Consider the following 26425-nt stretch of genomic DNA (forward strand, 5'->3'; position numbering starts at 1 on the left):
AGGAACCTTGGGTGAGCTCCTCCTCATCTTGTCCAGCAGTGCCAGGTTGCGCAATGTCCTCGGCAGAACGGTTTTCTGGCGTCGAGCTCCTGGAGGACTCGTGGGCAACCTCCTCATTGCTGTCCACAGCACCGTCCTCCCTCTCTTCGGCTCCTGCCTTAGCATTGGCCAGTTGCATAGCTCTGCTCCTGGTGCCATCAGCCATTCTTGCAGACTTTTGGTCACTGACACAGAACTGACACCTGATGCCTCCACACACCTTACAGTATCTGCACTCTGACACTCTAGTGTTGAGCTAGTCTGAAGACCCCAGCAGCCACAGCTGCTGCAGGCAGTCTTTAGTGTCTGGGAGTATGGGTCTCACACTCACACACACTATTATCTCGATCCCACCGCTATGCCACCAATATGTCACAAACCACCGGGGGGGTCACTCAGAAATCCCCCGCGCTGGCTACCAGTACGTCACAATCGGGGGGTAACAAGTGGGGGTCACCCCTCCTTTATACCTCCCGACCGACAGACAGAGCACGTGACGCGCTCTCTAGCGCCCCTCTTATAGTCAGGCCAATTATGGAATTGCCCGACAATAAGCAAGGAGGCCGCTATACTACTTATGCCGATTATTGAAGGGTCCCCGGTGAGAGTAGGGTATATATTCCCCCGACCTCCGCGGGCGGAATATATAATATCTTCCCGAATCTCACTGGCCTCCCCACAATAATCCTTGGCACAACTCGCTGCCACCAACCGATTTACGGTAACTATTAGCCGAACACACAGACGTGGGATTCAAGATCGAGATAACAGAACAGCCCAAGATTAATTATATAATTTAATCAGCCTAAAGCACACTAGAAACTACAATATATACAATAGGGAATCTACAGAATATACATATGTCAGAGTACAGTTACAGATAAAGCATGGTTTACAAACAGGTATGCAAGTCAATCAGTTACCTTGTGCGTCTGGCCACAGGGGGGCGCTGTACCCAGGTTTCTAGGATCCTTCCCACAGATGTTTCCTACACGTGCCCCCAGCGAAAAGACCCCGGAAAATGGCCGAAGTAGGGTTATCAACCTGGCCAAATCCAGGTCCCCTCCTACCTTCGTGACCTCACAGGGAGCACTGCTCCACCCCTGGCTTGAGTTATGGACAATATCCCAACATGGAATATGGGCCATAACTTTGCCTGGGAGCGTCGTAGGCGGACGCCAATGCTCTCATTGTGACAGCTATGAATTTAGCCACAGAACGAGGGGACTCATGACCTGTCTGCCAGTTCCCCATTGGCTGATATCACGCCTGGGGCATTTCCCAATGTCCTGCTCCCATAAAAAGGGTGTGCCGGCATCGTCCGCATGCAGAGACACCATTTTTATGGTTGCCATATTTATCGGAAATATGGCTTGCGAGATATGAACCATTTTTTACTGGAGTCGTTCTGTCTGGCTATTTCCATAGCCTTGTAATGAGATACAACTCTTGTTACAGGGTGACGGCAGGGAGTCATCCTGTGTCCTTTGTTCCCACACCACCTCATCTCCATATCACAGGACATGGCCATGGAGGTGTAAGTGGAACACTGAGAACAAGAAGGGAGGGGGCACTGCCAGGGAGTGATGAGGGATTATGACTGGAGTCATAATTCACCTTCATATCCCGGGATTTGCCTCACACACACCTATTGCCAATCCATATCATACGCATAAATAGCCTGGGTCTCAGCTTCCCATACACGGTAAGTTTTTTAACTGCATGAGAGGACACACACAAGCTAGGGACCCCCACGTAGAGAAATACTTTGGCGTAGTGTTGGGGTCTATTGCATTGATCAATTCAGTAGCTAAATTTCTCTTGATTCATATGTTCATGGCAGTAATGCAGATTCCATTTTTCACATTTTCACTCTTGTATATAGCTATTGGATTTTTCAAGTCAGTATTCACACAGCAGTTTCTGCTATTTCATGTATTCCCCTTACATAGTCACTGGTGTGCATACCTTATCTCCCCATAGCCCAATCTCCAGACCTGAACCCCATTGAAAACCTCTGGAACGTAATCAATTGGAAGATGGATAGTCACAAGCCAACAAACTTGGCTTGTACACCTCTCCAGGTCTCTGTCTAACCATCAGACGACCAAGTGTTGGGCAAAGCTAAAAATTAGACTCATCAGAGAAGATTACCTTACTCCAGTCCTCTATGGTCCAGTCCTTATGGTCTTTGGCAATCTTCAGCCTGGCTCTCTTTTGCTTCTCATTGATGAAAGGCTTTTTTTCTAGCTTTACATGACTTGAGCCCTGCCTTTAGGAGCCTGTTACGAACTGTTCTTGCTGTGCACTTCACTGCAGCCGCCATTTGCCATTCCTTTTGTAGGTCACTTGATGTCATTGTGCGGTTTCTGAGTGACATTGGAATAAGATGACTGACATCTCGGTCAGTGGAGAGTCGATTTCGCCGTCTGCCGGTCAGTAGCTTTGGGGTCACCAATGTCTGCTGCTTGACCTTGTTGTAATGGACTGCCGTATTAGAAATTTTAAGGATGGAGGCGACATGCCGCTCCCTGTACCCCTCTGCTAGTAACGCCAGATTTGAGCCCTTCTTTTCCTCACTCAGGACTTTTCTTTTCCTCCTTCGGCATGGGCACAAGTTATTTTTTCCTTCCTATTACCTATGGGATATTACTAGCACTTGTTTTGCCTCCAGCCTGTCCTGTAGCAGGAGGATTGTGGAGACCACAGCAGTGTTTCTTATACTTTCCCTCATTACATAAGATTTGGTTTAGGTGATCCCCTAATCAGAAGCACATTAAGTAGAATGAGGTGGACGTGTAGAGGAGATGACTATTCTATAACTGGGCACTGGTCTCTTCATTTTTGCCAGAGCTGCATGTGCTGCTATGTAATTTATAGGCAAACAAAGGCATGAAATCCTTGTGTTTCATTGAGGTTGCAAAACTTCAGTGGAATTGTTACACAGCACCTGGACGCTGCCGGCAGAGGCGGAAACATCTTTGACTTTTTGACTCCAATATTTTGCCAGGACGTCACCTCTTGGCTTCTGAATGGAAGGACGGACGTCATTTCTTATTCCTCCTGTTATGACCTCACATGATGCAGTTTGGCAATTTTCTTGGCTGAGAGACCGCTATCGATGAGATGGATGCTGCTGCTTCTCTTTTCTTGGGAAATATTCATGGCGGCTCCTTGATTTAAACCAGTGATTTTCCGCTTGGGAATCAGCCTAATAACACACTGAGCTATTAGGGAATGTGAGAACAGGTTGTAATTTGTAGTATACAGGAAGAAAAAGAGCAAAACAGTAACAATGCAGCGACATGACAAGAATCTGCACAACTAATCATCTGCTAAATATCTGCAGTCACATTTATGTATGAGAAGCCGAGATGATTGTCTATAAAGTGAAGGTCGTCTCACTGCAAAGCTGTAGAGGATGAAGCGAGATGGAGCCTGAAAGTCAGAAGCGCAATCATTGTTACCCTTTTGCTTGTCAGTGTTCATCTGTTGAGCCACCTCTTATAACACAGAACTGAATGACTTGGTCCATGGATTGCGTTTGTCAAAAGCAAACCCACAAAGCTCTCCACAGTGCGGCACCCCCTACATCTCCACCCTCCTCTCTGTCTATCACCCCACCTGTTCTCTACGCTCTGCAAGCGACTTTCGATTAACATCCACACTAATGCGAACCTCCCACTCCCGGATCCAAGACTTCTTCCGAGCTGCACCAACCCTCTGGAACACTCTACCCCAAGAAGTTAGGACAAATCACAACTTACTCAGCTTCAGGCGCACCCTAAATACGCATCTTTTTAGGGCGGCCTATCACACTCCCTAATCAGATTCGATTCACATAGTCCCTCTACAACCTCTCACAACATAACTCCACATCAAACTCCATGGCACCCAAATGCATCTCAAGGCTCGGGCCCACTGGTCCAGGAAACCACTATCTATCCCCCATTTCCGTGAGATGGCTGGATTGTCATTGTAAATAAGCACTTGTACCTTGCCCCTCCCCCATCTCATTGTAGATTGGAAGCTCTCACCAGCAGGGTTGTGTTTTTTCCTCTAAATATTGTATTTCTATAACTGTTACTTGTTTGTATATGATCCTCCTGAATTGTAAAGCGCTGCGGAATATCTTGGCGCTATAGAAATAAAGATTATTATTATTATAACTCTCCGTGCCCCCGCCTCCCCACCCCCCTTGTCTCCACCCCCTCCTCTCCCAATGCCCCCGCCTCTCCGCCCCCCGCCTCTCCTCACAACGCCCCCTTTTTTTTCCACGCTTCCTTTTCACAGCCTCCTTCTCTCTCCTCCCCGCACCCCCTCGTCTCTCCACCCTGCGACCCCTCCTCCCCACACCCCATCCTCTCCCCGCCACACACCTGATCCAAACCCCCTCCATGCTCCGCCCCACACTTCCTTTTCTCCGCGCCCACTTTTCTTCACCCTCCCCTCCTCTCTCTATGCTTTGCCCCCTGCTCTTCTCCCCCCTCAGCACCCTCTGCTCTTCTCCTCCCCCAGCGCCCCCTGCTCTTCCCCTCCCCTAGTGGCCTTTGCTCCCCCCCAGTGCCCTCTGCTTCCCCCCCCCCCGCCCTCTGCTCTTCTCCCCCCGGCTCACCTCGTGCCCCCCACTCCCCCTCTCTTTTCCACCACCCCCCGCTCTCCCCGTCCCGGGCTCCCCCCTCTTCTCCTGTCCCCATTCCCTGCTCTCCTCTCCCCACCCACTCCTCTTCTTGAGCCCCCTCCTGTCCCCGCCCTGCGCCTCCTGTTCAGCGCCCCCTCCTCTCCCAGCCCTGCGCCCCCTCGTCTCCCGCGCCCCCTCCTCTCCCGCCCCCCCATCTCTCTTGCGTCCGCTCCTCTCCTCGCCCTGCGCCCCCTCCTCTCCCGCATCCTCTCCTCTCCCCGCGCCCCCTGTTCTCCCGCGTCCCCTCCTCTCCCCGCCCTGCGCCCTCTCTTCTCCCGCGTCCCCTCCTCTCCCCGCCCTGTGCCCTCTCGTCTCCCGCGTCCCCTTCTCTCCCCGCCCTGCGCCCCCTCCTCTCCCGCATCCTCTCCTCTCCCCGCCCTGCGCCCCCTCCTCCCGCGTCTTCTCCTCTCCCTGCGCCCCTTCGTCTCCCGCGCCTCCTCCTCTCCCCGCGCCCCCTCCTCTCCCCGCGCCCCCTCCTCTCCCCGCCCTGCGCCCCCTCCTCTCCCCGCCCTGCGCCCCCTCCTCTCCCACGTCCCCTCCTCTCCCGTGCCCCCTTGTCTCCCCTACCTGCGCCCCCTCCTCTCCCCGCGCCCCCTCTTCTCCCCGCGCCCCCTCCTCTCCCCGCGTCCCTTCCTCTCCCCGCCCCGCGGCCCCTCCTCTCGCCCCCTCCTCTCCCACGGCTCCTCCTCTCGCCCCCTCCTCTCCCGCGGCCCCTCCTCTCGCCCCCTCCTCTCCCACGGCTCCTCCTCTCGCCCCCTCCTCTCCCGCGGCCCCTCCTCTCGCCCCCTCCTCTCCCGCGGCCCCTCCTCTCCGCCTACTGCGCTGGACGCGCTGCAGTCTCAGTGGTCGGGTGGGAGGAGGCGTTGCCTATCACGTGACTGTGCGTCACTGCGCAGATCCGTCACGTGTTACGTCGAGAACGTCTTTCCTTTGTGTCAAGGAAGGGAAGTGACGTCATATCCCGGCGCCGGAGACCGCCCCTCGTCTGCGCTCTGATGGGGAAGAAGACGCGGGCGGCCTCAGGCCGGAGACCCATCCTACAGCTGTCACCGCCGGGGCCCCGAGCAGCCGCCGTGCGGGAGGGGACCGGCTCCGGCTCAGACGGTGAGGCCCGGGGCTGCATTGTGAGGAGGGAGGCGGCAGAGGCCGCAGGGCGCCCCCGGTCACGTCAGTGCGGCAGACCCGGATACCGGGGACCCTGGTGCCCAGAATGTTAAGCATGACGTATTTTGGACACCCGGGTGCTGCTCTGAAGTAATGGCTTTGGTTCTGTCTAGAGATCTGCAGGCGACCAGTGCTCAGAATTAGGAGGGCAATGAATGGGCTGTACTGGGCTGCTCCTCTGCTTGGGCTCGTGGGATCAGGCAGACGTTGTGTCCCGTCCCCCTGATTCTTGTGCGGCCCCCCTCTCCCCTCCCCCTGATTCTTGTGTGGCCCCCCTCTCCCCTCCCCCTGATTCTTGTGTGGCCCCCCTCTCCCCTCCCCCTGATTCTTGTGTGGCCCCCCTCTCCCCTCCCCCTGATTCTTGTGTGGCCCCCCTCTCCCCTCCCCCTGATTCTTGTGTGGCCCCCCTCTCCCCTCCCCCTGATTCTTGTGTGGCCCCCCTCTCCCCTCCCCCTGATTCTTGTGTGGCCCCCCTCTCCCCTCCCCCTGATTCTTGTGCGGCCCCCCTCTCCCCTCCCCCTGATTCTTGTGCGGCCCCCCTCTCCCCTCCCCCTGATTCTTGTGCGGCCCCCCTCTCCCCTCCCCCTGATTCTTGTGCGGCCCCCCTCTCCCCTCCCCCTGATTCTTGTGCGGCCCCCCTCTCCCCTCCCCCTGATTCTTGTGCGGCCCCCCTCTCCCCTCCCCCTGATTCTTGTGCGGCCCCCTCTCCCCTCCCCCTGATTCTTGTGCGGCCCCCCTCTCCCCCCCCCTGATTCTTGTGCGGCCCCTCTCCCCCCCCTGATTCTTGTGTCTGCTCTCTCACCCCCTTACCTGATTCTTGTGCCCTTTCCCCAGCAGAAGACGTGGACCCTCACAAAGGCCTCGTTCCTGCTGCCGCAGGGATGGTGACAGAAGCACCGGCCACGGTGGTGAAGCCTACGGGTAAGATGTGAGGACCCGGTCCCCGCCCCTGTCGGCCCCTGGTGACTGTGAGCTATGAGCCGTCTCTCTCCTTCCTCCACAGGTGGATTATGTCTGCTCGGAGCGTACACCGACAGTGACGACGAGGACGGAGACGCCACAGACAAACCCGTGTCTATACCCGGCACTAAAGGAAACACTTCTGCCGATATTGACAGCACTTTGGCCAATTTCATGGCGGTGAGGAGCAACCGGAGTAATAACTATTAGCGGATGTAGCCTTAAGAGACTCCCCGAGCCCCCCCAGTATAGCTGCGCATAGTATAGCCGCGCATAGTATAGCCGCACATCCGCCCTGCGCATAGTATAGCTGCGCATAGTATAGCTGCGCATAGTATAGCCGCGCATAGTATAGCCGCGCATAGTATAGCCGCGCATAGTATAGCCGCGCATAGTATAGCCGCGCATAGTATAGCCGCGCATAGTATAGCCGCGCATAGTATAGCCGCGCATAGTATAGCCGCGCATAGTATAGCCGCGCATAGTATAGCCGCGCATAGTATAGCCGCGCATAGTATAGCCGCGCATAGTATAGCCGCGCATAGTATAGCCGCGCATAGTATAGCCGCGCATAGTATAGCCGCGCATAGTATAGCCGCGCATAGTATAGCCGCGCATAGTATAGCCGCGCATAGTATAGCCGCACATCCGCCCTGCGCATAGTATAGCTGCGCATAGTATAGCCGTACATCCGCCCTGCGCATAGTATAGCTGCGCATAGTATAGCTGCGCATAGTATAGCTGCGCATAGTATAGCTGCGCATAGTATAGCTGCGCATAGTATAGCTGCGCATAGTATAGCTGCGCATAGTATAGCTGCGCATAGTATAGCTGCGCATAGTATAGCTGCGCATAGTATAGCTGCGCATAGTATAGCTGCGCATAGTATAGCTGCGCATAGTATAGCTGCGCATAGTATAGCTGCGCATAGTATAGCTGCGCATAGTATAGCTGCGCATAGTATAGCTGCGCATAGTATAGCTGCGCATAGTATAGCTGCGCATAGTATAGCTGCGCATAGTATAGCTGCGCATAGTATAGCTGCGCATAGTATAGCTGCGCATAGTATAGCTGCGCATAGTATAGCTGCGCATAGTATAGCTGCGCATAGTATAGCTGCGCATAGTATAGCTGCGCATAGTATAGCTGCGCATAGTATAGCTGCGCATAGTATAGCTGCGCATAGTATAGCTGCGCATAGTATAGCTGCGCATAGTATAGCTGCGCATAGTATAGCTGCGCATAGTATAGCTGCGCATAGTATAGCTGCGCATAGTATAGCTGCGCATAGTATAGCTGCGCATAGTATAGCTGCGCATAGTATAGCTGCGCATAGTATAGCTGCGCATAGTATAGCTGCGCATAGTATAGCTGCGCATAGTATAGCTGCGCATAGTATAGCTGCGCATAGTATAGCTGCGCATAGTATAGCTGCGCATAGTATAGCCGCGCATAGTATAGCCGCGCATAGTATAGCCGCGCATAGTATAGCCGCGCATAGTATAGCCGCGCATAGTATAGCCGCACATCCGCCCTGCGCATAGTATAGCTGCGCATAGTGTAGCTGCGCATAGTGTAGCTGCGCATAGTATAGCTGCGCATAGTGTAGCTGCGCATAGTATAGCTGCGCATAGTATAGCTGCGCATAGTATAGCTGCGCATAGTATAGCCGCACATCCGCCCTGCGCATAGTATAGCTGCGCATGGTATAGCCGCGCATAGTATAGCCGCACATCCGCCCTGCGCATAGTATAGCTGCGCATGGTATAGCCGCGCATAGTATAGCCGCACATCCGCCCTGCGCATAGTATAGCTGCGCATGGTATAGCCGCGCATAGTATAGCCGCATATCCGCCCTGCGCATAGTATAGCCGCGCATAGTATAGCCGCACATCCGCCCTGCGCATAGTATAGCTGCGCATAGTATAGCTGCGCATAGTATAGCTGCGCATAGTATAGCTGCGCATAGTATAGCTGCGCATAGTATAGCTGCGCATAGTATAGCTGCGCATAGTATAGCTGCACATCCGACCTGCCCATGAGTAGATTACTGTAGAGAAGGGAGCAAAGTTCTGCGAGCGCCTGCAGAGACAAAAGGGTGCTTTACACGCTGCGACATCGCTAGCGATCTCATTAGCGATGTGACACGCCAGATTGCAGATGCGACCGGCGCTATAAAAAAAAAATATGACCTATGTGCGATCTCGGCAGATCGCATCTGCAATGTGGCGTGTCCCATCACTAATGAGATCGCTAGCAATGTCGCAGCGTGTAAAGCACCTTTAAGGGTTAGGCATATTGAGAGCCAGCATGCCCAGTCCTCTGCCAGACCACACATACACTGCGGATTAGCGTCAGGTTTGTGGCTTATCCACTGCATAGACTATAACGCGGCCTTTTAGTTCACTATTTTCCATGTTTTTGCGTCTCCTGCTCTGAGATCCCTGCAGCTGTAATTCTCTGTAGAAAACACATCCGTAGCAGATTTGCTGCAATGTATCAGTGCAGGAGCTCTAAGCCTGGACCAGCCCCATAGGCACAGTGTGGAAACCTCCGCTGTGCGCCGCGTTGTCCTCCGCTCAGAGCGTCCGCGGCTATGGAAACTCAGCAGCTATGGCGGGATGAATCTCACATGTAGCGCTTTTCTTCCCCTCCAAATGGCAAAACTGCAGCGAAGCCTGACTGCCCCCCAGTATCAGTTATCGGGGTCTGTTACCACCAGTGGTGTCCATCATGCCGTGGACCAGACGCTCTCAGCTGAATGTTTCCGTGTAGTGACAGCAAGCAGACATCTTGAAAAAATGAATAATTAAATCTTAAATTGTGTTGAAATAATATGGTGATAACATTAATCTTCCTGCTGCGGGCAATGACAGTGATGGGCACAGTGTGGGCGATGGCGGTAACGTGCAATGGCAATAATGGGCCAGGTGGTGCAAGCGATGGCGGTGACGGGCGCAGTGCGGGCAATGGCAGTGAGTGGCACAGTACAGGTGATGGGCGCAGTGCGGGCGATGGTGGTGACGTGCAATGGCGGTAGTGGAGCCAGGTGGTGCAAGCAATGGCGGTGACGGGCACAGTACAGGTGATGGGCGCAGTGCGGGCAATGGCGGTGACTGGCACACTACAGGTGATGGGCGCAGTGCGGGCGATGGTGGTGACGTGCAATGGCGGTAGTGGGGCCAGGTGGTGCAAGCAATGGCGGTGACGGGCACAGTACAGGTGATGGGCGCAGTGCGGGCAATGGCGGTGACTGGCACACTACAGGTGATGGGCGCAGTGCGGGCGGTGACGTGCGATGGCGGTAATGGGCCAGGTGGTGCAAGCGATGGCGGTGACGGGCGCAGTGTGGGCAATGGTGGTGACGGGCGCAGTGCGGGCGATGGCGGCAATGGGCGCAGTGCAGGTGACGGGCGCAGTGCGGGCGATGGCGGTGAGGGGCGCAGTGTGGGTGAGGGGCGCAGTGTGGGTGAGGGGCGCAGTGTGGGTGAGGGGCGCAGTGTGGGTGAGGGGCGCAGTGTGGGTGAGGGGCGCAGTGTGGGTGAGGGGCGCAGTGTGGGCAGTGACGGGTGAAGGCGGTGACGGGCGCAGGGCGGGCTGTGACGGGTGCAGTGCTAATGTCTGGTTATTTCTTCCTCAGGAAATTGATGCGATTACTGCCCCCGCTGATGGAATTGCCGTGTCGCCCTCTACTGTTCCTCCACCGACTCCTCCAAAACCAGACCCGAAAGATTCCCACGGCGCCACCTCTGCCACCCACAATGGTTCACATCCAAATGCGTCCGGGGATAATTGGCATTACGACACGCAGTGCTCTCTAGCGGGAGGTGAGTGAGCGCTCACACTTCATGAAGGAGGTCACTCAGCCAGCACCTATTCTTCCGGACTTCCTCTGCACATTATCTGGTCGGACATGAGGTGTAGAAAGCCGTCAGCACAAGGGGTTAATGGGGTACTCCCATGTTACATTTCTGGGATAACCACAGGATCCGCTATAAATGTAGAGACCGCGCAGATCCCACCAGTGGAGGCTGTGACTGCAGTAATGGGGTGTCCTGTGGACTGACCTTCCGTGTATAAGCCGGGGGGGGGTTCCCCTTTACGTGTGATCCTCCCAGGCCCCTAATTCTGATCAATGAGTCGTCCATTCTTCTTTCAGCCGGTGTTGACATGGGCGATTGGCAGGAGGTGTGGGACGAGAACACCGGGTGCTTCTATTACTGGAGCACGGAGAGCAACGAGGTGACCTGGGAGCTGCCTCCGAGCCTCGCCTCTCAGGTGCAAGGGGCGCAAGGACACGGCAGCAGGTAAGGAGCGCTGATAACCTTCCTCCTGCTCCTACTGCTGGACGGCAGGGTCATAATGGAGCATCATTGATTCACAGCATCGAGGCTCCAGCGACATCGACTGCAGGAACAACAGATTCTCTGCCAGAAGCAAAGGACGAGGCTGCAGTGGGGCCGGCGGGGGTCTGCAGTGTCAGCGCTCCGGTGCTGGTGAAGAGAGAGGCTAAGAAGGTGGGCTACCAAGAAAGAAGTCGTGGGGAGTCTGACCGATGAGGAGAGTGGGGGGCTGCACATCCCCTGACCGATGAGGAGAGTGGGGGGCTGCACATCCCCTGACCGATGAGGAGAGTGGGGGGCTGCACATCCCCTGACCGATGAGGAGAGTGGGGGGCTGCACATCCCCTGACCGATGAGGAGAGTGGGGGGCTGCACATCCCCTGACCGATGAGGAGAGTGGGGGGCTGCACATCCCCTGACCGATGAGGAGAGTGGGGGGCTGCACATCCCCTGACCGATGAGGAGAGTGGGGGGCTGCACATCCCCTGACCGATGAGGAGAGTGGGGGGCTGCACATCCCCTGACCGATGAGGAGAGTGGGGGGCTGCACATCCCCTGACCGATGAGGAGAGTGGGGGGCTGCACATCCCCTGACCGATGAGGAGAGTGGGGGGCTGCACATCCCCTGACCGATGAGGAGAGTGGGGGGCTGCACATCCCCTGACCGATGAGGAGAGTGGGGGGCTGCACATCCCCTGACCGATGAGGAGAGTGGGGGGCTGCACATCCCCTGACCGATGAGGAGAGTGGGGGGCTGCACATCCCCTGACCGATGAGGAGAGTGGGGGGCTGCACATCCCCTGACCGATGAGGAGAGTGGGGGGCTGCACATCCCCTGACCGATGAGGAGAGTGGGGGGCTGCACATCCCCTGACCGATGAGGAGAGTGGGGGGCTGCACATCCCCTGACCGATGAGGAGAGTGGGGGGCTGCACATCCCCTGACCGATGAGGAGAGTGGGGGGCTGCACATCCCCTGACCGATGAGGAGAGTGGGGGGCTGCACATCCCCTGACCGATGAGGAGAGTGGGGGGCTGCACATCCCCTGACCGATGAGGAGAGTGGGGGGCTGCACATCCCCTGACCGATGAGGAGAGTGGGGGGCTGCACATCCCCTGACCGATGAGGAGAGTGGGGGGCTGCACATCCCCTGACCGATGAGGAGAGTGGGGGGCTGCACATCCCCTGACCGATGAGGAGAGTGGGGGGCTGCACATCCCCTGACCGATGAGGAGAGTGGGGGGCTGCACATCCCCTGACCGATGAGGAGAGTGGGGGGCTGCACATCCCCTGACCGATGAGGAGAGTGGGGGGCTGCACATCCCCTGACCGATGAGGAGAGTGGGGGGCTGCACATCCCCTGACCGATGAGGAGAGTGGGGGGCTGCACATCCCCTGACCGATGAGGAGAGTGGGGGGCTGCACATCCCCTGACCGATGAGGAGAGTGGGGGGCTGCACATCCCCTGACTGATGAGGAGAGTGGGCCCGTTCCTTATAATGTGTGGGCGTCTTACAAGGAGGACCGGTCTAGAAAAGAAACATAAATCTTAGCCTTTATATCGGGGACCCAGGAAACCTCTTCCAATGAAGACTATAAGAAGGTCATATTCCTGTAGGCCCCTGAACCCCCCCATATCCCGCCGCCTGTCCTCCCTTCCCCATTTAGAGAATCGCTGGTTTTATCTCGTGTTTTCTTACATCTCGTCTCCGTCTTGTAGGAAGTGAATGAGGCCGTTCAGGCTCTGTCCAATAAAGAGGAGGAGAAGCTTGGGGTGGCGGCGTCGCTGCTGGCCCCGCTCCTGCCAGATGACGTGAAGGAGGAGGAGGAGCGCTGGAGGAAGAAGGTCATCTGTAAGGAAGATTTGGTGGCAGCCGCTTCTGAGGACGAGGAGGACATGGCCACCGTCTGTACGGACGGAGAAGCCGCTGCCGACGAGCAGGCCCAGGATGAGCTCTGCAGCACGGTGCAGTCCGGAGAGAGCGAGGAGGAGGAGGCAGAGGAGCCGGACACCCTGGAGCTGGAGCGCGTGCTGGAGAGGAGGAAGGTGCGGATTCTCTCTGTGCCCGGATTATTGCACTCGTGGTGCTTAATAATCGGCTGTAAATAGTTTTCACAATATGGAAGCTTCTAGTTAATATGTGCTTATATTGGAGCCCAGGATATGAGACCTGAAGATACTAATACACGGCGGAAATATTAGTGCCATATAGTGCGGATAGTCCCACATTTGTGGACAGTGTCGGGAAGCGGTCCGCCCTGGTAATTTAGCATTAGACTCTTGCCCCCCCCCTCTGGCTGCATACAACCTATATAGCTGCCGTTGCCGGTGCCCATCATATTATAATGTAATGACTCTTTATTTCTCACCCCAGGCCGAGCTGCGGGCCCTTGAGGAGGGCGACGTGAGCGTGTCCGGGTCCAGTCCACGCTCAGACTTCAGTCAGACCGACGAAGCCCAGAAAGCAAAACCTCCCGTCAGCAAATGGAAAGTGTTTGTGCCCGTGGCCAGCCCGAGCTCGAGCCGCAGCTCCAGCAAAACCGGGCGCGACACCCCCGAGACCGGTGAGTGCGCGGGAACCAGATCACCCACTGCTTGCTTTACTGCTGCTGTAAAACTAATATATGGTCATTTTTATTTCCAGAAATGGGGGCCGAAGCCGCAGAATGTCCGCCCCCTCCAAAGGAGCCAGAGAGTGAAAGTGTGAAGACGAAACCATCGCCGAAACCTGCGCCTGAAGAAGAGGACCTGAAGGTAACGACATCCTGGTGGAAAGCCTCAGCGACGTTATAGGGTTTATCCAGGATTAGAAAACCTGGTGGTGGTGTTAGAAAAATGGCCCCCAATCTACAGGCTTTGGGGGGATCGCAGCTCAGACTGCAGAGGTCACTGAAGAAGAAAGCCGCCATGGTTTTGCACATTATGGATCCCCCTCCTTATGTCTTGTTGGGAGTGTGTGGAATAAATGAGGCAGGGGTCCCCTTTATAAGCGCAGAGCTGCTGCCGATTCTTCTATACGAGTCTGTCGTGTAATCTGTCGCTGCTCCCAGCAATCGCTGCCTGAAGAAGCCGCCAGGTCATTGTGGGAAAGCTGCGATTCTTTGCACACCCAGCGACCTGCGTCCATCACACGGTCAGATACGGTCAATGGGCCGGGTGTGAAGGTGCATTGCTGTTTGCTGCTCTTCACACGGGGGTCCTGAATGAGGGTCTTCACTCCACCCCGCATACGCTGTAAGGCTATGTGCGCACGAGACAACGTACCCGCGGATTTTGCTGTGGAAAATCCGTGGATTTTCTGCATTTTCTAGATAAATCCGCAGGTTTTAGCAAGTACAAACACTCTCCATGTTATCCTATGGGACATGGAGTGCGGTGTCCATGCTGCAGTATATGCGGCTGTGGTATGTGCGGATGTCCCGCAGCTGCACATAACTGCATGTCAATTATTCCTGCGGAAATTCCCGCTCCTCCTCTGTGGACACAAAGGCCGGGACGTCCGCAGGTGAGCCGCATGAATGTCCGCAGGTGAGCCGCATGAATGTCCGCAGGTGAGCCGCATGAATGTCCGCAGGTGAGCCGCATGAATGTCCGCAGGTGAGCCGCATGAATGTCCGCAGGTGAGCCGCATGAATGTCCGCAGGTGAGCCGCATGAATGTCCGCAGGTTTACGCAAGATATTTCGCTGCAATCCCGCAGCTATGTATAGCTGCAGATTCCGGGGATCAGCTGCGGGAAACCTGCGGCCGTACCTGTGGACATATCCGTAGGTGCGATCTTCTGTGGGCATATAGCCTAATGCCGCGGTGCTGTCTGCGGTAACGAGCGTCGCCCGGTTTCCATCTTTTTCTGTTTTCTTCCCTCTCTTCAGTTTCAGATCGGAGAACTTGCCAACAACCTGATCAGCAAATTGGAATTTTTGGGCATCAACCGACAGAACGTGTCCAACTTCCACGTCCTGCTCTTTCAGACTGAGGTGAGTGTATTTTGGGGGTATATTTTTGCAGCCCCCCCCCTTTCATCGTCCGGTCTCCTGATAGTAATCTTTGGCGCGTTCCTTGTTTTTCAGACCCGAATCTCAGACTGGCGGGAGGGCGCCCTCAGCGGAAGCTACTTGAAACGTAAACTTCAAGACGCCTCAGAACAAATAAAACTGTATGAAATTAACGCCACCCCTAAAGGCTGGTCCTGCCACTGGGACAGGTACGAATCTTCCCCAATTTTCACCTTTCACATCTCAAACATGACTTTGTGACATCACCACCTGACCTCGTGACCTCATCTGTCTGGAGACTGAACGCGGCGGCGGCGGAAATGTAGTTGCTGGGGCAAAAGTGAGCGCTTGGGCCTGCGGAGAAACTTGTGTGGTAGCGGTGTATAGTGTAATAAGGAGGTTCCCGATCGGACGGAGGTGCCGAGTGCTGAGGGAGGGCGATGGGGGGAAGCGCATGCGACAGCTCTGTGACCCTTACAGGATTTGGAAGCCTTTGTTTGTCTGCGTAACATCGGTGAAGTTTCCACAAGCTTCATGATGCCAAGTGTCCGCGAAGATCAGGATTCTGTCTCCTCACGCAGGTCAGACACAGAATTTCTTTACATTTGTCTTTTATTATTTGTTTTCTTTTACGTTTTTTTTGTGTCCTCTGCTTTATTGAAGATCTTTTACTCTTTATCTTTCAGCTCTAAGAACATAAAACTCAATTACGTATTTTGTGTGAGTGCGGATGTCATGTACGAGCGTGACATTCCCAGAGTGCGGCCTCTAACCCCCCCTCCCACCGCCGCCGCACTCTGGACATGATTGACGCCCTTTTATTGCAGAGCTTGTTCCCTGCCGTCCTCGCTCGTAGCAGGATGGCGTTTATCCCCCCTCTTTTTTTTTTATTTTTACATGTTGGGTTCCCCACCCCTGTCCGCTGGATGCAGCCACAGGGGGACGGGACCTAATGAAGGACCTGAATGCACGGGGCGCGGAAACTTAAAATGTTTTTCTGTTTTTGTGATTCAGGGATCATAGACGTTATTTCTATGTAAATGAAATCTCAGGAGAGTCGCAGTGGGAGTTTCCCGATGTGGAAGAGGAGGAGACGGCACCCAAAAATAAATCTGAAGCAGCCGCTAAACTGGCTGAAAGGGACAAGATCCCTGGTGCCCCCGCTCTTCCTCCGGAGCCGCCAGCATCCGCACCAGGTAACGTCTATTAGGAAGTCTCTTGCGCCTGTGTCTGTCCCCCAGTGCCTGTGTCTGTCCCCCCATGCCTGTGTCTGTCCCCCCATGCCTGTGTCTGTCCCCTTATGCCTGTGTCTGTCCCCCCATGCCTGTGTCTGTCCCCCCATGCCTGTGTCTGTCCCCCCATGCCTGTGTCTGTCCCCCCGTGCCTGTGTCTGTCCCCCCGTGCCTGTGTCTGTCACCCCGTGCCTGTCTGTCCCCCCCCCCCGTGCCTGTCTGTCCCCCCCCCCGTGCCTGTCTGTCCCCCCCCCCGTGCCTGTCTGTCCCCCCCCCGTGCCTGTCTGTCCCCCCCCCGTGCCTGTCTGTCCCCCCCCCCGTGCCTGTCTGTCCCCCCCCCCCGTGCCTGTGTCTGTCCCCCCCCCCCGTGCCTGTGTCTGTCCCCCCCCCGTGCCTGTGTCTGTCCCCCCCCCCCGTGCCTGTGTCTGTCCCCCCCCCGTGCCTGTGTCTGTCCCCCCCCCCGTGCCTGTGTCTGTCCCCCCCCCCCGTGCCTGTGTCTGTCCCCCCCCCCGTGCCTGTGTCTGTCCCCCCCCCCGTGCCTGTGTCTGTCCCCCCCCGTGCCTGTGTCTGTCCCCCCCGTGCCTGTGTCTGTCCCCCCCGTGCCTGTGTCTGTCCCCCCCGTGCCTGTGTCTGTCCCCCCCGTGCCTGTGTCTGTCCCCCCCCCGTGCCTGTGTCTGTCCCCCCCCCGTGCCTGTGTCTGTCCCCCCCCCGTGCCTGTCTGTCCCCCCGTGCCTGTGTCTGTCCCCCCGTGCCTGTGTCTGTCCCCCCGTGCCTGTGTCTGTCCCCCCGTGCCTGTGTCTGTCCCCCCGTGCCTGTGTCTGTCCCCCCGTGCCTGTGTCTGTCCCCCCGTGCCTGTGTCTGTCCCCCCCGTGCCTGTGTCTGTCCCCCCCGTGCCTGTGTCTGTCCCCCCGTGCCTGTGTCTGTCCCCCCGTGCCTGTGTCTGTCCCCCCGTGCCTGTGTCTGTCCCCCCGTGCCTGTGTCTGTCCCCCCGTGCCTGTGTCTGTCCCCCCGTGCCTGTGTCTGTCCCCCCGTGCCTGTGTCTGTCCCCCCGTGCCTGTGTCTGTCCCCCCGTGCCTGTGTCTGTCCCCCCGTGCCTGTGTCTGTCCCCCCGTGCCTGTGTCTGTCCCCCCGTGCCTGTGTCTGTCCCCCCGTGCCTGTGTCTGTCCCCCCGTGCCTGTGTCTGTCCCCCCGTGCCTGTGTCTGTCCCCCCGTGCCTGTGTCTGTCCCCCCGTGCCTGTGTCTGTCCCCCCGTGCCTGTGTCTGTCCCCCCGTGCCTGTGTCTGTCCCCCCGTGCCTGTGTCTGTCCCCCCGTGCCTGTGTCTGTCCCCCCGTGCCTGTGTCTGTCCCCCCGTGCCTGTGTCTGTCCCCCCGTGCCTGTGTCTGTCCCCCCGTGCCTGTGTCTGTCCCCCCGTGCCTGTGTCTGTCCCCCCGTGCCTGTGTCTGTCCCCCCGTGCCTGTGTCTGTCCCCCCGTGCCTGTGTCTGTCCCCCCGTGCCTGTGTCTGTCCCCCCGTGCCTGTGTCTGTCCCCCCGTGCCTGTGTCTGTCCCCCCGTGCCTGTGTCTGTCCCCCCCCCCGTGCCTGTGTCTGTCCCCCCCCCCGTGCCTGTGTCTGTCCCCCCCCCCGTGCCTGTGTCTGTCCCCCCCCCGTGCCTGTGTCTGTCCCCCCCCCCGTGCCTGTGTCTGTCCCCCCCCCGTGCCTGTGTCTGTCCCCCCCCCCCGTGCCTGTGTCTGTCCCCCCCCCCGTGCCTGTGTCTGTCCCCCCCCCCGTGCCTGTGTCTGTCCCCCCCCCCGTGCCTGTGTCTGTCCCCCCCCCCGTGCCTGTGTCTGTCCCCCCCCCCGTGCCTGTGTCTGTCCCCCCCCCGTGCCTGTGTCTGTCCCCCCCCCCGTGCCTGTGTCTGTCCCCCCCCCCGTGCCTGTGTCTGTCCCCCCCCCCGTGCCTGTGTCTGTCCCCCCGTGCCTGTGTCTGTCCCCCCCCCCCGTGCCTGTGTCTGTCCCCCCCCCCCCCGTGCCTGTGTCTGTCCCCCCCCCGTGCCTGTGTCCTGTGTCTTCCCCCCCCCCCCCCCCCCCCGTGCCTGTGTCCTGTGTCTTCCCCCCCCCCCCCCCCCTGCCTGTGTCCTGTCCTCCCCCCCCCCCCCCCCCCGTGCCTGTGTCCTGTCCTCCCCCCCCCCCCCGTGCCTGTGTCCTGTGTCTTCCCCCCCCCCCCCCCGTGCCTGTGTCCTGTCCTCCCCCCCCCCCCCCCCCGTGCCTGTGTCCTGTCTTCCCCCCCCCGTGCCTGTGTCCTGTGTCTTTCCCCCCCCCCCCCCCGTGCCTGTGTCCTGTGTCTTTCCCCCCCCCCCCCCGTGCCTGTGTCCTGTGTCTTTCCCCCCCCCCCCCGTGCCTGTGTCCTGTGTCTTCCCCCCCCCCCCCCCCGTGCCTGTGTCCTGTCTTCCCCCCCCCCCCCGTGCCTGTGTCCTGTGTCTTCCCCCCCCCCCCCGTGCCTGTGTCTGTCTTCCCCCGTGCCTGTGTCTGTCTTCCCCCGTGCCTGTGTCTGTCTTCCCCCGTGCCTGTGTCTGTCTTCCCCCGTGCCTGTGTCTGTCTTCCCCCGTGCCTGTGTCTGTCTTCCCCCGTGCCTGTGTCTGTCTTCCCCCGTGCCTGTGTCTGTCTTCCCCCGTGCCTGTGTCTGTCTTCCCCCGTGCCTGTGTCTGTCCCCCCCCCCGTGCCTGTGTCTGTCCCCCCCCCGTGCCTGTGTCTGTCCCCCCCCCGTGCCTGTGTCTGTCCCCCCCCCGTGCCTGTGTCTGTCCCCCCCCCCGTGCCTGTGTCTGTCCCCCCCCGTGCCTGTGTCTGTCCCCCCCCGTGCCTGTGTCTGTCCCCCCCCCCGTGCCTGTGTCTGTCCCCCCCCCGTGCCTGTGTCTGTCCCCCCCCCGTGCCTGTGTCTGTCCCCCCCCCCGTGCCTGTGTCTGTCCCCCCCCCGTGCCTGTGTCTGTGTCCCCCCCGTGCCTGTGTCTGTGTCCCCCCCCGTGCCTGTGTCTGTGTCCCCCCCCGTGCCTGTGTCCTGTGTCTTCCCCCCCCCCCCGTGCCTGTGTCCTGTGTCTTCCCCCCCCCCCCCGTGCCTGTGTCCTGTGTCTTCCCCCCCCCCCCCCCCCCCGTGCCTGTGTCTGTCCCCCCCCCGTGCCTGTCTGTCCCCCCCCCGTGCCTGTGTCTGTCCCCCCCCCGTGCCTGTGTCTGTCCCCCCCCCCGTGCCTGTGTCTGTCCCCCCCCCGTGCCTGTGTCCTGTGTCTTCCCCCCCCCCCCCCCCGTGCCTGTGTCCTGTCTTCCCCCCCCCCCCCCCGTGCCTGTGTCCTGTGTCTTCCCCCCCCCCCCCCGTGCCTGTGTCCTGTCTTCCCCCCCCCCCCCCCCCGTGCCTGTGTCCTGTGTCTTGTGTCTTCCCCCCCCCCCCCCCCCCCGTGCCTGTGTCTGTCTTCCCCCGTGCCTGTGTCTGTCCCCCCCCCGTGCCTGTCTGTCCCCCCCCGTGCCTGTGTCTGTCCCCCCCCGTGCCTGTGTCTGTCCCCCCCCCGTGCCTGTGTCTGTCCCCCCCCCGTGCCTGTGTCTGTCCCCCCCCCGTGCCTGTGTCTGTCCCCCCCCCCGTGCCTGTGTCTGTCCCCCCCCGTGCCTGTGTCTGTGTCCCCCCCCGTGCCTGTGTCCTGTGTCTTCCCCCCCCCTCCCCGTGCCTGTGTCCTGTGTCTTCCCCCCCCCCCCCCCCCGTGCCTGTGTCCTGTGTCTTCCCCCCCCCCCCCCGTGCCTGTGTCCTGTGTCTTCCCCCCCCCCGTGCCTGTGTCCTGTCTTCCCCCCCCCCCCCCCCCCCCCGTGCCTGTGTCCTGTGTCTTCCCCCCCCCCCCCCCCGTGCCTGTGTCCTGTGTCTCCCCCCCCCCCGTGCCTGTGTCCTGTGTCTTCCCCCCCCGTGCCTGTGTCCTGTGTCTTCCCCCCCCGTGCCTGTGTCCTGTGTCTTCCCCCCCCCGTGCCTGTGTCCTGTGTCTTCCCCCCCCCGTGCCTGTGTCCTGTGTCTCCCCCCCTCCCCCCCCCCCCCGTGCCTGTGTCCTGTGTCCCTCCCCCCCCCCCCCCCCCCGTGCCTGTGTCCTGTGTCTCCCCCCCCCCCCCGTGCCTGTGTCCTGTGTCCCCCCCCCCCCCCGTGCCTGTGTCCTGTGTCCCCCCCCCCCCCGTGCCTGTGTCCTGTGTCTGTCCCCGTGGCGGCCATTAGTTTTCATTCCTCCGGTCTCTTCCCAGTTGCAGCTAATGTGCCAGTTTCTCATTACTGGGAGTTTGTGCCGCCGCCGCCTCTCCCCCCAGAAGCACCTCTGCCACCGCCGCCGCCGCCTCCCGACTCGCCCCCTCCTCCTCCTCCCCCACCTCCCCCTTCCTCACCGCCCCCTACTCCCCCAATGGAGGATGGCGAGATACAAGAGGTGGAAATGGAAGATGACGACTCGGAGGAACCTCCTGTCCCAGGAACGGAAGCCATGCTTGTGAAATCTGTGAATTCTGAGGACCCGTCAGCGAAGGTGAGAGGGCGCGTAGTATAAAGGGGTCCCCCATACACAGCGCCACCCCAGTCTGTGGCTGTGTCTGGTATTGCAGGTCCAGTGCTTGTATTATCGTATGTCTGTATTTCAGGCAAAAGCAGAATCGTCTGTGAAAGGCTCCAAGCGGAAAGCCCCGGCTGAGGTTTTCGGGGAGCAGTCTGCGACTATTGGAAGCTGTCCGGTTCTGTACACGCAGCAGGCCCTCTCCGCAGGTCCGATGACTGATGATGTCCATTACCACAACCATCTTCTACCATCCAATATCCTATTTTAACCTTTTTAATTTTCCCGTCTTTCCAGCTCCTGTTATGGCTGCTCTGAGCGTCCCCTCTAGTTACATGGGACTTCCACTACAGGTCCCGTCTCCGGTTATGATGAGCACCATAGAGTACACTATGCCGAGCGCCACTATAATGCCCACCGTGCCGCATACATTGCCACATACGTCTGTGCCCGTGCCCACCGCTCCAGAGCCGCAGGTTTCAATAGTGCAGATCCAAAGCCCTGCAAGCAAACCCCCGCCGCCCCCCGAGAAGCCAAAAAAGAGCAAAAAAATAAAGGTAAATCTTATTATCACATAAAGGGCAGATTGGTAAGCGCCGTCTGTCCGCAGCGGAGATGTAGTGGCACTGACGGACATGATTGGGCTAGCCGCACCGAGGGCTGCACTGTGCATTTGGGCCTTTCATCTACATAACATTACCCCTCATTGGGGCCAAGGACTGGGTTTACGTGAAACTATCCCCATCGTGGCAGGGGTCTGTTCAGAATAATTGGTCGTGTGTATGAGGAATAGCTCTGCTTTTGGCCATTGTATGACTATATAGCGTATTCTGCAGGATCTATTACTGATTTTCAGTTGTCTCTGAGCTAGTGGGTATAGATTAGCTGGTATGATGTCTCCCATACACAGCGCACACAGACATGAGGGATTACTGCTGTCTTGTCTATTGTCAGAAGCAGTAGCAGCAGCATGGGGGACATTACACAGCAGCATGGGGGACATTACACAGCAGCATGGGGGACATTACACAGCAGCATGGGGGACATTACACACTGAGCAGTGTAGCTGTGAATCCAGCTCTGGGAAGAGATAAAACACTTACTAGAAAACATACAGCAGTCCTAAGCTTATACAGCAATGCTGAGCAGTGTAGACGTGTGTTCACACTCGATTCTCTCCCCTGTTGTCGTCACTAGGCTGCTGTAATAGTCTGAGTTTAGTTTTTGGAGCAGGAGAGTTTCTTCTATTTGGTACCAATAATTTCTTAAGTTTGTGGCAATGGCAGCGAGCATTGCAAGTTGTCGTCTGCAGATCTGATCTGAGCTGTCGCTCTTCGCAGGTGAAGAAGAGTAAGGTGAAGATGCCGTCGCTGGTGCAGAAGTGGCAGAACATTCAGAAGGAGCTGGACGAGGAGGAGAACTCCAGCTCCAGCGACGAAGATCGCAGCGTCCTGAACCAGAAACGCATCGACGAGTGGAAGATGCAGCAGCTGTCCAGGTATGTGAGCGCTGCTCCGGAGAACGGACTGCGCCCAGTGTCCCGATGTGGTCAGTGCACACGGATCATCACGACAGCAGAGTACCATGATCAGGCGTTGTGGGAATAAAACTATTGGACCATTCCTTTCAAAATGCAGCAGCCATCAGGGCCGTCGGCCGCTTGGCTCTGCGACCCCCCCCCCCTCCTGGCCGTCGGCCGCTTGGCTCTGCGACCCCCCCCCCCCCTCCTGGCCGTCGGCCGCTTGGCTCTGCGACCCCCCCCCCCCTCCTGGCCGTCGGCCGCTTGGCTCTGCGACCCCCCCCCCCCTCCTGGCCGTCGGCCGCTTGGCTCTGCGACCCCCCCCCCTCCTGGCCGTCGGCCGCTTGGCTCTGCGACCCCCCCCCCCCCTCCTGGCCGTCGGCCGCTTGGCTCTGCGACCCCCCCCTCCTGGCCGTCGGCCGCTTGGCTCTGCGACCCCCCCCTCCCTCCTGGCCGTCGGCCGCTTGGCTCTGCGACCCCCTCCTGGCCGTCGGCCGCTTGGCTCTGCGACCCCCTCCTGGCCGTCGGCCGCTTGGCTCTGCGACCCCCTCCTGGCCGTCGGCCGCTTGGCTCTGCGACCCCCTCCTGGCCGTCGGCCGCTTGGCTCTGCGACCCCCCTCCTGGCCGTCGGCCGCTTGGCTCTGCGACCCCCTCCTGGCCGTCGGCCGCTTGGCTCTGCGACCCCCTCCTGGCCGTCGGCCGCTTGGCTCTGCGACCCCCTCCTGGCCGTCGGCCGCTTGGCTCTGCGACCCCCTCCTGGCCGTGGGCCGCTTGGCTCTGCGACCCCCTCCTGGCCGTGGGCCGCTTGGCTCTGCGACCCCCTCCTGGCCGTCGGCCGCTTGGCTCTGCGACCCCCTCCTGGCCGTCGGCCGCTTGGCTCTGCGACCCCCTCCTGGCCGTCGGCCGCTTGGCTCTGCGACCCCCTCCTGGCCGTCGGCCGCTTGGCTCTGCGACCCCCTCCTGGCCGTCGGCCGCTTGGCTCTGCGACCCCCTCCTGGCCGTCGGCCGCTTGGCTCTGCGACCCCCTCCTGGCCGTCGGCCGCTTGGCTCTGCGACCCCCCCCCCCCCTCCTGGCCGTCGGCCGCTTGGCTCTGCGACCCCCTCCACCTCCTGGCCGCTTGGCTCTGCGACCAAACCCCCCCCCCACCTCTTGGCCGCTTGCGCCTGCGACCCCCTCCTGGCCGCTTGCGCCTGCACCATCACACGCAGCCCTGCTTTCCTTGCATTGCATGGTGGTGAGACTCCTAGAATGACTCTGTAATCCTTTCTGATCACACGGATCTTCCATTTACCATGTATTGTCTCTTTAGTGGCATGGCGGAGAAGAATGCCAACTTTGAAGCCCTTCCTGAAGACTGGCGGGCGAGATTAAAGAGGAGGAAAATGGCGTCCAGCACCACCACCTGACCACAACCTGATACTGTGTATATATAAAATCCCCGTCTCTCCTTCTCCGCGCTGCACTTCTAGGACTGTTGGTTTCTCACCGCGCTGCACTTCTAGGACTGTTGGTTTCTCGCCGTGCTGCGCTGCACTTCTAGGACTGTTGGTTTCTCTCCGCGCTGCACTTCTAGGACTGTTGGTTTCGGCCGTTCCCTCGGATCCGGGCTCTGATTCTCACGAGCTCCGCTGCCTTTTACGTCTTGTCCAGGACTTGTCTCTGTTCTTCCTCCTCCCTTTGCTGATTTTTACATTCCTTCATTTTCTTCCCAAATCTGCATTCTGTGGAAATCTGTGCGAGCAGCTTATTTTCTAACCTTTTCATCCTATGCTTACTTCAAATATGCAAAACTACAAATCCCAGCATGCCCTCCAGATGTCAGGACGGGACACTTTGCGATGCATAGTTTTGCAAATGTGAAAGAAGCACAGGATGAAGATGGCACGCAGTATACAGTGCAGGGTAAGCAGAGATCAGGCCCTGCAGAGGGAGAGCACCAGCAGGGTGTGAGGTGGAGTGAGAGTCACCACTGTGCACACGAAGCATCACTGCGGTGACAGCAGCGGCATCCAAGGGGCGAAGCCCCAGAAGAAGTGCTGCTCACATGATCGCCCCAGGCCCCATCCGCTCTGTGCAGGTGACTGCAGGCAGAAGCGACATCCAAGGGGCGAAGCTCAAGAAGAAGCGCTGCTCACACACGATCGCCCCAGGCCCCATCCGCTCTGTGCAGGTGACTGCAGGCAGAAGCGACATCCAAGGGGTGAAGCCCCAGAAGAAGTGCTGCTCACACGATCGCCCCAGGCCCCATCCGCTCTGCAGGTGACTGCAGGCAGAAGTGACATCCAAGGGGCGAAGCGCAAGAAGAAGTGCTGCTCACACGATCGCTCCAGGCCCCATCCGCTCTGTGCAGGTGACAGCAGGCAGAAGCGACATCCAAGGGGCGACACTCCAGATGCGCTGCTCACATGATTGGCCCAGGATCCCGCCGCTCTGCAGATGAGGTGCTGCGGCTGTGCAGGTGGCTGTGCTGCGGCTGTGCAGGTGGCTGTGCTGCGGCTGTGCAGGTGGCTGTGCTGCGGCTGTGCAGGTGGCTGTGCTGCGGCTGTGCAGGTGGCTGTGCTGCGGCTGTGCAGGTGGCTGTGCTGCGGCTGTGCAGGTGGCTGTGCTGCGGCTGTGCAGGTGGCTGTGCTGCGGCTGTGCAGGTGGCTGTGCTGCGGCTGTGCAGGTGGCTGTGCTGCGGCTGTGCAGGTGGCTGTGCTGCGGCTGTGCAGGTGGCTGTGCTGCGGCTGTGCAGGTGGCTGTGCTGCGGCTGTGCAGGTGGCTGTGCTGCGGCTGTGCAGGTGGCTGTGCTGCGGCTGTGCAGGTGGCTGTGCTGCGGCTGTGCAGGTGGCAGTGCTGCGGCTGTGCAGGTGGCAGTGCTGCGGCTGTGCAGGTGGCAGTGCTGCGGCTGTGCAGGTGGCAGTGCTGCGGCTGTGCAGGTGGCAGTGCTATGGCTGTGCTGCGGCAGTGCGGGTCCCCACCGGGGAGGTATTTATGAAGGTTTTCGGTTTCTGTTCGGCGCACGGTCTCATACATGGGCTGTATATACATGTACATTGGTCGGGATGGATGACCTGGATTTTACAGTCTTCAGATATTTTTCCCTTCTGTAAATGCTGTAAATATTAATAAAGTGCATTTTTACCTGAAAAGCTCGGCTCTGTCTCCTCCAGATTTAACCTTTTGAACCACAACTTAAAGGGGATGTCCGGTGTAAAACGAGACGTCTGCAGCCCCTCTGTGTGCCAGTATGTGAATCCTGAGATTGCACGCACTGAGGATTCTCTGGTGTCAGCCGGGTGCGGCGGTCATGTGACTGCGAGTATGCCATATGCAGACTCCGGCTACAATCCGAATAGATGGGCGCAGCCTCGATGCAGATGTATTGTCAGGCCGGCAGTCTGTATATCGGATACTCGCAGTCACGTGACCGCTGCTCCCGACCGTGGAGACTCCGCGCAGTGCGAGGACTCACAAGTCTGCAGAGCGAGAGCGGCGCAGGGGAACAGGTTCTGGCATTTTCTATTGGAAGTGAGCAGCGCTGATGAATTTTGCTCACCTCTGCCGATATTTCGGTGACTCTCTTCTCCCGGACACCGGTGGGTTGTGCGCCTCTTGCCCGGTGTGGGGGGGTTGTAACGTTATCGGCGTCGCTCTATTGTAATATGCCAGTGAGCGGCACCACATCACCCCCATATAGACGGGGTCTCAGGAGTTAGAGGCGCGCTTCCTAAAAGCTGCAGCAGCCGTGCACCATATCATTAGTAATAATCTGTGAATATCCGCAGGGTATTGGTCAGAAAGACAAGTGCGGACGACGGCGTAAACCCCACGGCTCAATGCGTTCCCTGCACAGGTCCCGGGTCACTGGACGACGCCGGCAACTTATATCATGTAGCTTGTCTGAGAAAGGAGAAGTCAGGAGGGAAATGAAAAGAAATAAAGCAGTGACTTCCTCAGCACCCGCCGGGGATC

At 58.8% G+C, this 26425-nt stretch overlaps 1 protein-coding gene across 2 annotated transcripts; it reads left to right on the top strand.

The window, feature by feature from the left end:
- Window positions 1–5658: 5658 nt before the first annotated feature.
- On the top strand, window positions 5659–25602 carry FNBP4 (formin binding protein 4). Of its 2 annotated transcripts, none has more exons than XM_075326418.1 (17): window positions 5659–5824; window positions 6719–6805; window positions 6888–7024; window positions 10485–10671; window positions 11004–11151; window positions 11229–11361; window positions 12908–13234; window positions 13563–13752; window positions 13833–13942; window positions 15060–15164; window positions 15258–15391; window positions 16197–16378; window positions 20653–20927; window positions 21040–21160; window positions 21249–21508; window positions 22292–22449; window positions 23781–25602. In XM_075326418.1, exons 1-17 carry the CDS (start codon window positions 5716–5718, stop codon window positions 23875–23877), a joined length of 2760 nt encoding a protein of 919 aa, XP_075182533.1. In that variant the 5' UTR covers window positions 5659–5715; the 3' UTR covers window positions 23878–25602. The 2 variants fall into 2 exon arrangements, with proteins under 2 accessions (XP_075182533.1, XP_075182534.1); XM_075326419.1 differs by having other exon boundaries at window positions 6722–6805.
- The last annotated feature ends 823 nt before the right edge of the window (window positions 25603–26425 follow it).

The sequence above is a fragment of the Anomaloglossus baeobatrachus genome, chromosome 10, assembly GCF_048569485.1.
Source record: "Anomaloglossus baeobatrachus isolate aAnoBae1 chromosome 10, aAnoBae1.hap1, whole genome shotgun sequence".
NCBI classification, from domain to species: Eukaryota; Metazoa; Chordata; class Amphibia; order Anura; family Aromobatidae; genus Anomaloglossus; species Anomaloglossus baeobatrachus.

Bases quoted from the DNA above. Each gene is read 5' to 3' on its own strand.
- FNBP4 (XM_075326418.1), top strand. From the start codon at position 5,716: ATGGGGAAGAAGACGCGGGCGGCCTCAGGCCGGAGACCCATCCTACAG. The intron at 10,672-11,003 runs GTGAGTGAGCGC...TTCTTCTTTCAG, and splicing joins GCAGTGCTCTCTAGCGGGAG to CCGGTGTTGACATGGGCGAT. The intron at 20,928-21,039 runs GTGAGAGGGCGC...TCTGTATTTCAG, and splicing joins CTGAGGACCCGTCAGCGAAG to GCAAAAGCAGAATCGTCTGT.